At 49.8% G+C, this 9,076-nt stretch overlaps 1 protein-coding gene across 1 annotated transcript in view; it reads right to left on the bottom strand.

Annotated features, from left to right (window-relative positions):
• TNXB (tenascin XB) overlaps nucleotides 1–9,076 on the bottom strand; it is a 53,711-nt gene that overhangs the window by 8,867 nt on the left and 35,768 nt on the right. The window contains 5 exon segments of the mRNA XM_059399915.1: nucleotides 517–849; nucleotides 4,125–4,475; nucleotides 4,885–5,214; nucleotides 6,588–6,884; nucleotides 8,449–8,750. Of these exon segments, the coding sequence (XP_059255898.1) occupies nucleotides 517–849; nucleotides 4,125–4,475; nucleotides 4,885–5,214; nucleotides 6,588–6,884; nucleotides 8,449–8,750 (1,613 nt within the window).

Below are 9,076 nucleotides of genomic sequence, written 5' to 3' on the forward strand. Positions count from 1 at the left end.
CCATTACGATAAGAACTTATCTCTCTGCCACGATCAGCTTCACCCCAGGGAACTCCCACAGTGCTTGGCTCAGGCCACTCAGTCTTGTTGGGGCATGGGAAGCAGAGGTCTGACAGCACCCAAACCATGAGGCCTGGACATGTTTCGATCAGGACACTACATCCAGAGCCCCCTCTGGCTTGTCCCCCAGCCTCCAGTGAACTACAGGGAGGCAGAGCCTCCAGGAGGAATCAGGGATGTCTGGACAGCTCTCTCCAACAGACTCTGGGAAAGCGTCCCGTTCCTTTGTCCTGAGGAGCTTTGCTACTAAAGGTGTGGTTCTTGGACCAGCAGCACCAGCACCATGTCAGGGACGTAGAATCTCTGGCCCCTGCCCCAGCCTGTGGCACCTGAACAGGCCCTTTACAGAGATCCCCAGGCCACATGATGTGCAAAAGAGACATGCTGCCTAGAGTATATGTTTTCATGCCCATGGTCCTGTAGGGTCAGCTTCCCTAGGGTCCCGCGAGCACTCACCAGTGACGCCCATGGTGGACACGGGGCCCTGGCGCTGGCCCCTGTGTAGGCCATACAGGTGCATCTTGTACCTCCGCCCTGGCTCTAGGCCCCCGACGGTGACGTTGTTCTCATCACCCCTGATGCGCACCACCTGGGGCTGCCCATCCCCGTCCTTGTACTGGACAGTGAAGGAGTCGAAGTGGCCCTGGGGGACGGTCCAGGAGAGGCTCAGCGAGTCTGGGGAGGATCCTGTCACTGTCAGCTCCCCCAGGAGGGGCTCCTCGGTGGGCTCCGGGGCCTCTGTGCTGTGTTCCTTGGGGCTGGGCGTCTCCTCCACAAAGTCCTGTGGGGCTGAGAGAAGACATGGGGATGGAGGCTTAGTTGTCAGCTCTGCCACTCATGGGGGTAGGATGACAAAGAGCTGCAGTCCCTGTGAAGCTGTCAAGGAGCGCCTGGGGGTTAGCGGGCTGGCAACTCCTGCTGATGCTGAGGCAGTCCCCGTTCCCCTCACGCACTGACTGGCCAGCACCGTAAATGTTCAGAAGGTAATTCGGATGTGTGCATAGGAGTCAAAATACTACTCATTTCCTTTGACCCAATTCTCCCATTCGACAGCTGTCCTAAGAACATTATGAAAATGCAGGAAAAAGTTGTGCCAGGGGAGTCTGTTGTGAGATTATTCATGACAACAAAATGTGTCAGGGACCCAAATGGCCCCGAGACGATGATTCACTGTGCTAAGACGCTTTCACCACCAGTGTCAGATAACCATTAGATGATGATTAATGCAGGTTGTTCAGCCTCAAAATACATGCTCATGATGTGACTTATGTACAAAAACAAAGGAAGAGCCAGGAATTGTATGAAGGTGCTGCAGCTTGAGAACATGCCCTGGAGGGAAGATGCAGGGAGAGCCCACCTTTGCGGGCCTTAGCATTAATGGCAGTGACTGCATCAAAAGGTGATGTGATGTGATGTGATTTTTCCCTCTATTTTTAAAATATTCCACAGTGTTGATGTTCATTTCCCCAGAATAATGTGGACTTAGAAAGAAACCTTGAACCCTAAAAATTAATAATCTGGTGAGGGTAGTGGAGAAGGGCCATGGGTTTCCACTGCCCTCCTTACTGCATGTGAACTTGGGATCCGCCATGACAGTAATAACACTGAACAGCAGATGAGAGTTAAGAGCTTTCCCTCAGGGTGGGAGCTGTTCTACAATGTCTATTTTTTCATTCTCCCATCCTCCTCCTGTCACACTCTTGCAAATGCATATAGAGAAAGGAGGCTGATCCCCCAGGAGTCAGAGGGGCCATATGAAGTCATTCCTCTGTCTGGAGCATCTTCAGGAGAGGAGACAGAACCCCATGGATCCTCTCATGTGGTGTCATAGAGGCAGCAAGCCCCAGGCCTACAGAGAAGCACTCATGAGGGCACTGGGCTCTCCTGCGTGGTGCACAGAGGAACTCTGTTCTCACAGAACATCAGAATCTGGCTGACACTGAATACAGAGAGCCCAGAAATGGGCCAAACTCTATGGTCAACTAATGTTTGACAAAGCAGGAAATAATGTCCAATGGAAAAAAAGATGGTCTCTTCAATAAATGGTGTTGGGAAAACTGGACAGTCACATGCAGAAGAATGAAACGGGACCATTTCCTTACACCACACACAAAGATCAACTCAAAATGGATGAAAGACCTCAGTGTGAGACAGGAATCCATCGAAATCCTTGAGGAGAACACAGGCAGCAACCTCTGTGACCTCAGCCACAGCAACTTCTTGCTAGACATGTCTCCAGAGGCAAGGAAAACAAAAGCAAAATGAACTATTGGGACTTCATCAGGATAAAAAGCTTCTGCCCAGCAAAGGAAACAGTCAACAAAACCAAAGACAACAGACAAAATGGGAGAAGATATTTGCAACTGACATATCAGATAAAGGGCTAGTATCCAAAATCTATAAAGAACTTCTCAAACTCAACACCCAGAGAACAAATAAGCCAATCAAGAAATGGGCAAAAGACATGAACAGACATTTCTCTGAAGAAGACACCAGATGGCCAATGGACACGTGAAACAATGTTCAACATTACTAGGCATCAGGGAAATACAAATAAAAACCACAATGATTACCAACTCACACCAGTCAGAATGGCTAAAATTAACAAGTCAGGAAATGACAGGTGTTGGTGAGGATGTGTAAAAAGGGGAACCCTCCTACACTGTTAATGGGAATGCAAGCTGGTGCAGCCATTCTGGAAAACAGTAGGGAGGTTCCTCAAAAAGGTAGAAATAGAGCTATCTTATGACCCAGCAGTTAAACTACTAGGCATTTTTCCAAAGGATACAAACATAGTGATTTGAAGGGGTACCTGCACCCCAATTTTTATAGCAGCAATGATCACAATACCCAATTATGGAAAAACCAGATGTTTATCAACAGATGAATGGAATATTAGTCAACCATCAAAAATGATGCCATTTGCAATGACATGGATGGAACTAGAGGGTATTGAGCTAAGCAAAATAAATCAATCAGAGAAAGACGATTATCATATTGTTTCACTCATATGTGGAATAAAAGAACAAAATAGATGAATGTAAGGGAAAAGAAGGAAAAATAAACAAAGATAAAAACAGAGAGGGAGAAAAATCATAAGAGATGTTGAATTCTAGGAAAGAAACTGAGAGTCACTGGAGGGGTGGTGGATGGCGGGATGGGCATTAAGGAGGGCACATGAGGTAATGCAACTGACAAGTCACTACATTATACCCTTGAAACTAATTAAAAAAAAAAGGAATTGGGCTGACACTGACAGATAAGCCATCCTGACTGTCCTTTTAGAATTTAATTCACCTTGTGATTTTGTCCCCCTAATTTCTTAGGGACTAGAAATTATAACTTTTTCAGAATTAGAAATAAAATAAGTTGCAAGAGTGATGGGGGAAAAGATGGAAGAAGTATAAGGGAGAAGAAGATATTATATTTAAAATAAATATTTCCAGATTATAAGAGAAACTTTAGAGCAACACAGAATAGAATAAAACAAAAAAAGGGCTGGAACAGTCTATCCTGTCCTACAAACCATGCATCCTGTGAGATGGGTTTCTTTCCAGTTTTCTTGCCATGCATGTTATTTTCCAGTGGTTGTGATTAGCATCCTTACAAAATTTGGAGGCTCCTTTTTCAACATGATATTATCAAGCAATTGTCTAGTGTTAAACCATTTTGGTGATACCATAACAGCTCCTCTTACAGATGTTCCCTAATTATTTAATCATCCCAGTGTGATTGGATGTTGTCCTGTTTCTTTCCTTCTTGTGTGTGTGGGTGCATGTGCGTGTGCGCATGCTTGGCCTGTGCCAGACACACTGTACTCTTAGAGGTGCCCAGCAGCTGACCATCAGAAGGAGGTCATGCTGATGTCTACAATGGGGCTCCAGGTTAGCATATGCTAAACTTCTAGACACAGGGCACAGCCCAGAGCCCTGGAGGAAAAGCATGAAATGAGAGACAAGGCCCGGAAACTTAGAGACTAGCAAAAGAACAGAATAGTCATCCAGGGCACCCGTGAGAAAATGCAGTTCTCCCTGAAGACCCATGAGTCCTGCCCCTCCACTCACCGGTGATGCCCACGGTGGACATGGGGCCCTGGCGCTGCCCCCCGTGCAGGCCATACAGGTGCATCTTGTACCTGCGACCTGGCTCCAGGCCCCCAACAGTGACCTCGTTCTCGTCACCCCCGACACGCACCACCTGGGGCCGCCCATCCCCGTCCTTGTACTGGACAGTGAAGGAATCAAAGTGGCCCTGGGGAACGGTCCAGGAGAGGCTCAGCGAGTCTGGGGAGGATCCTGTCACCGTCAGCTCCCCCAGGAGGGGCTCCTCAGGGGGCTCCAGGGCCTCCGTGCTGGGTTCTTTGGGGCTGGGCATCTCCTCCACCTCGGGGAGTGCTGGGGTCTCTTCCTCTGCGGCTGAGAAGGACAGACACAGAGCGGGTGAGGCAGGAGCCCCAGGAGATGGCCTCAGGTCTTGGGAGAAGGATGGAGAAGTTGCGACCATGGCCAGGGGCCCCCAAATTTAGCTCAGAGAAGGCCCCCCTTGGGGCTGGTTGGGTTCGCTCTGCCGACATCTCACAAACATGCCTGGGAGCCTGAACGGTCAGCCGTGGGGACCCTAGCCAGCCAGCAGCACAGCTCACAGAGGCCCCTCTCTGCATGGGAGGACCCCTCTGTCCTCAGGGAGCCCCCGGGGGAGGGAGGACACAAAGAGCACCATGACTCAGCTTCGAGCATGGGGGCCTCCTGCACCCCACTCACCCATCACCTAAGAGAGGGAGATCCTCTCACTGGCCCTGCCCTGGGGCTTCCACCATCAACTCACCTGTCACCCCAATGGCAGAGACTGGGCCCACGCGCTGGCCACCGTGGAAGCCATACAGGTTCATCTTGTACTTGTGGTCTGGCTGCAGGCCTGACACGGTGACCCCCTCCTCATACCCCGGGACGCGCACCGCCTTGGGCTGCCCGTCCCCGTTCTTGTACTGCACCAGGAAGTGGTCAAATTGGCCCTCGGGGACGGTCCAGGAGAGATGTAGGGAGTCGGAGGTGGCGTTGGTCACTGCCAGCTCCCCCAGGCGGGGCTTGGTGGGAGGCTCGGGGGCCAAGATAGGTAGGTCTGTGGAGGCTGGCATTTCATGGTCCTTTCCTGGGGCTGGAGCAGGAGACGAAGAGAATGTGTGGACATGCCCTGTGGGCCTGCTTCCAGTGAAGGATACTTAGATTTCTCCCAGACACATTAAGACACATCAAGGTCCTGGAGCCTAGATTCCAGGCCCCACAGACCCAAACCTCAATCCCTGGTTTGAATGTTCAGTTACCAAGGGACAGAGCGTGCTCCTGGAGACATCATGATGGGAGGTTGGGATTGCCATGGTGCTGTACATGTGGAGTGGGCGCTGAGCCCTTGGGAGCCACAGAGCAAATCTGCACGGAGGGACAGGACCAAGGCTTCCTAACACTGCCAAGCACACCTGATGGGTCCCATCAGGAGTTACAGCTACTCAGGTTTGGAAATTCTACTTCGTGAGTACTTTTAATACCTCTTCTGGTTTAGAAGCCTTCTGAGTACTTTATAGAGGCAAATTTAGATTTCACAGTGGAGGCAAAAGAGAAGAGGCAGGAGGTCATCTTTGTACCTGGGTGGTTTTGGACCCTGTATTTACTCTCTTGGTAATTTATGGTGGAGATGACTCATCACACCCCCAGGTTTCTCTCAGCTTTTCTGTTCTGCATTGGATTTCATTCTTCCTTAATCACCGATTACAAAATTGTCTTGTTTCCTATCTGTTCTGTTTGGAACCTGGGTCTTAAGCATCGAAGGGTAATAGCTCCAAGAGAACTTAATGGATGCAACGGACGGCCCTGTTAGCAAGTAATGAAGGAAGGGACGGTGCCTTGCGGAATTGCATGCGACTAGTACTAACCATCAGAGTAAGAGCATCCGCGGTGGCAGGATTCCTGCTCATTTGGCATAAATGGGGATCAGTCTGGGTTGGGAAACACAGACCATTGTACCCACTGAAATCAACAATTATGAGAATTCATCCTAAGAGTTTTCAGAAACTAATTTTCTTCCTCTTCTTTACAGATGAAGAAAGGTTGGAGCGATCTCTTGGGGTCACACAGCTTGAACGGGCTAAGGCTAGGGTCAACCCCAGGTCTCTGAGTCTGTTATTTCCCTGGTACTCTGCCTCTTCAAGGACCAAAAAGTCTGTGTGTGGGGGCATCTGACTGGCTCAGTCAGTAGAACACGTGGCTCTTGATCTCAGGGTTGTGTTCCAGCCCCATGTTGGGGGTAGAGATTAATTTAAAAACAAAAACAAAACAAAAAATAAAAAGATTGCATGTAAAGGATAAGTTGGCTGGGGCATCACCAAAGTCTTGGAGTAAAGACACAAGCAGAACCATCCTTAGGAAGTTGGGAGGTTCTAGTCTCAGGGACAGTGGGACAAAAACACCTGAATACTGACATGAAGGAGCAACTGAGTCCAGTGTCCAGGGCCCAGTGTCCTGCTGTGTACTCACCAGTTAAACCGACAGCAGAGACCGGGCCCACACGCTGGCCCCTGTGGAAGCCGTACAGGTTCATCTTGTACTTGTGGTCTGGCTGCAGGCCTGACACGGTGACCTGGTCCTCATTTCCTGGCACTCTCACCGCCTTGGGCTGCCCGTCCCCGTTCTTGTACTGGACCAGGAAGTGGTCAAATTGGCCCTCGGGGATGGTCCAGGAGAGGTGCAGGGAGTCAGGGGTGGCATCTGTCACGGTTAGCTCTCCCAAGTGTGGCTTCTGAAGGGTGCTGGTAGAGGGCTCCTCTTCGGGGTCTGGGAATAGATGCAAATAGAATATTTCCTATTGCTGGAAAAAGTACTTGAGGTCCTGGCTCTCCTGGATTCAGACCAGTAGGTGGGCTGGCTCTGTAGGCCTAACTTAAGATCCATTTCTGCTTTCATCAAAGTCTTTTTATGATCTCTTCATGGTCTGTCACACTTACCAGGCAGCCTCCTACTCAGGGCCTTTGCACAGACTGTTCCCTTTGTGTGAATGTTCTGACCCTGGATGTCTGCATGGCTCAAGTACACACTTCCTTTAAGTCTTTGTTCAAATGTCACCTTTTCAGGGCCAATCATGACCACCCTATCTAAAATTCCAATTCTCCCAATTGGAGTGTTTCCCCCTTTTTTTGGACTCAAACCCAGCAACAAATTGGAAAACAACACTTATGAGACAACCAGGAAACTAACACTACCTACATACTTAATGTTTGATATTAACGTTCAATTTTAAAGGTATAATAATGGTGTTGCAACTATTTTTAAATACTTCTTCAAAAATTTTTTGGGAGAGAGAGAGTGCATGCATGAGTTGGGGGAGGAGCAGAGAAGAAATCTTAGGCAGGCTCCACACCCAGCGCTCTGCAGTTGGTTAGGCTTCTGTTCCTGGATTTCAGCTCAGGTCATGATCTCAGGGTCATGAGATCCAGCCCCGCTCCAGATACAGAAGCTTCACCAACTTCACAACCCAGGCATCCCTTAAATAGTCCTTTAAAAAGGAGCAATACACTTAAATATGAAATCACGAAGTCTAGGATGAAATCTTGAGCATCTGGGACCTTTGCAACAGTATATCCATACAGCAGAATACTATTTGACTGTAAAGGGATGAAGTTCTGCTACACATTACATCATGGATGAACCCCCAAAATGAGCTTGATGAAAGAACCCAGACACAGAAGAACACGTTATTGTACAATACCATCTATCCGATATGTCTAGGAAAGGCAAATCTACAAATACAGTCCTAAAATTAGATAGTGTTAGAGCTCTACAGAGAAAGTTCTAAAATTAGTTAGTGCTGATGGTTGCATATTTAAAGTGGATGAATTTTATGGTATGTAAATTACTCTCAGTAAGCTGTTAGTTAAGAACACATTCCAGTGCGAGGGGGGCAGGAAGTGAGCAGGTGGGGATGAGTCAGGCCGGCCAGGAATTAATATCAGGCTGCAGCAGAGCAACAGACCTATGGGAGTTCACAATGCTGTTCTTCCTCTTTGTGTGTAAGCTTGAATCTTATATAATAAATATTTGTTGAATGGTTGAATAGTTCATGGCATTTGCCCCAACCACAGAAAAAAGATCTTTCCAGAGTTTCCGGCAAAGCTGAAAGCCACATATGGGTCAGTGTATTGCTGCCTCAAGCTTCCAGCCGAGGACTTCTCTGGCACATGCCTGGCACTTGGACGTCCTGACCCACTGCATGCCTATCCTGTATGCTACTGGATGGAAGATGGGTTCAGTGCGGCTGAACCGCACTGAAACATGGAGAACCTAAAGGCTCCACCAACGAGAACTTACCCAAAACAGTCTTGAAGGCCCTGCCTGCACTCACCAGTGATGCCCATGGTGGACACGGGGCCCTGGCGCTGCCCCTCGTGCAGGCCATACAGGTGCATCTTGTACCTGCGCCCCGGCTCCAGGCCCCTGACGGTGACCTCCTTCTCATCACCCCCGACACGCACCACCTGGGGCCGCCCGTCCCCGTCCTTGTACTGGACAGTGAAGGAGTCGAAGTGGCCCTGGGGGACGGTCCAGGAGAGGCTCAGCGAGTCTGGGAAGGATCCTGTCACTGTCAGCTCCCCCAGGAGGGGCTCCTTGGGGGGCTCTGGGGCCTCCGTGCTGAGTTCTGTGGGGCTGGGTGTCTCCTCCACCTCAGAGAGCGCTGGGGTCTCTTCCTCTGCAGCTGAGAAGGACAGACACAGAGCAGGTGAGGCAGAAGCCCGCCCCAGGAGAGGGCCTCAGGTCTTGAGAGAAGGGTGGAGAAGCTGCAACCATAGCTGGGGGCCCCCAAATTTAGCTCAGAGAAGGCCATCCTTGGCGCTGGGTGGGCTCGCTCTGCCAACATCTCACAACAAGCCTGGGAGCCTGGCCAGCAAGCAGTATAGCTCATGGAGGCTCCACTCTGCACGGGAAGAACCCTCTGTCCTCAGGGAGCCCCCAGGGAAGGAGGGAGGCACAAA

The sequence above is a fragment of the Mustela nigripes genome, chromosome 5 (assembly GCF_022355385.1).
Source record: "Mustela nigripes isolate SB6536 chromosome 5, MUSNIG.SB6536, whole genome shotgun sequence".
Taxonomy (NCBI): domain Eukaryota; kingdom Metazoa; phylum Chordata; class Mammalia; order Carnivora; family Mustelidae; genus Mustela; species Mustela nigripes.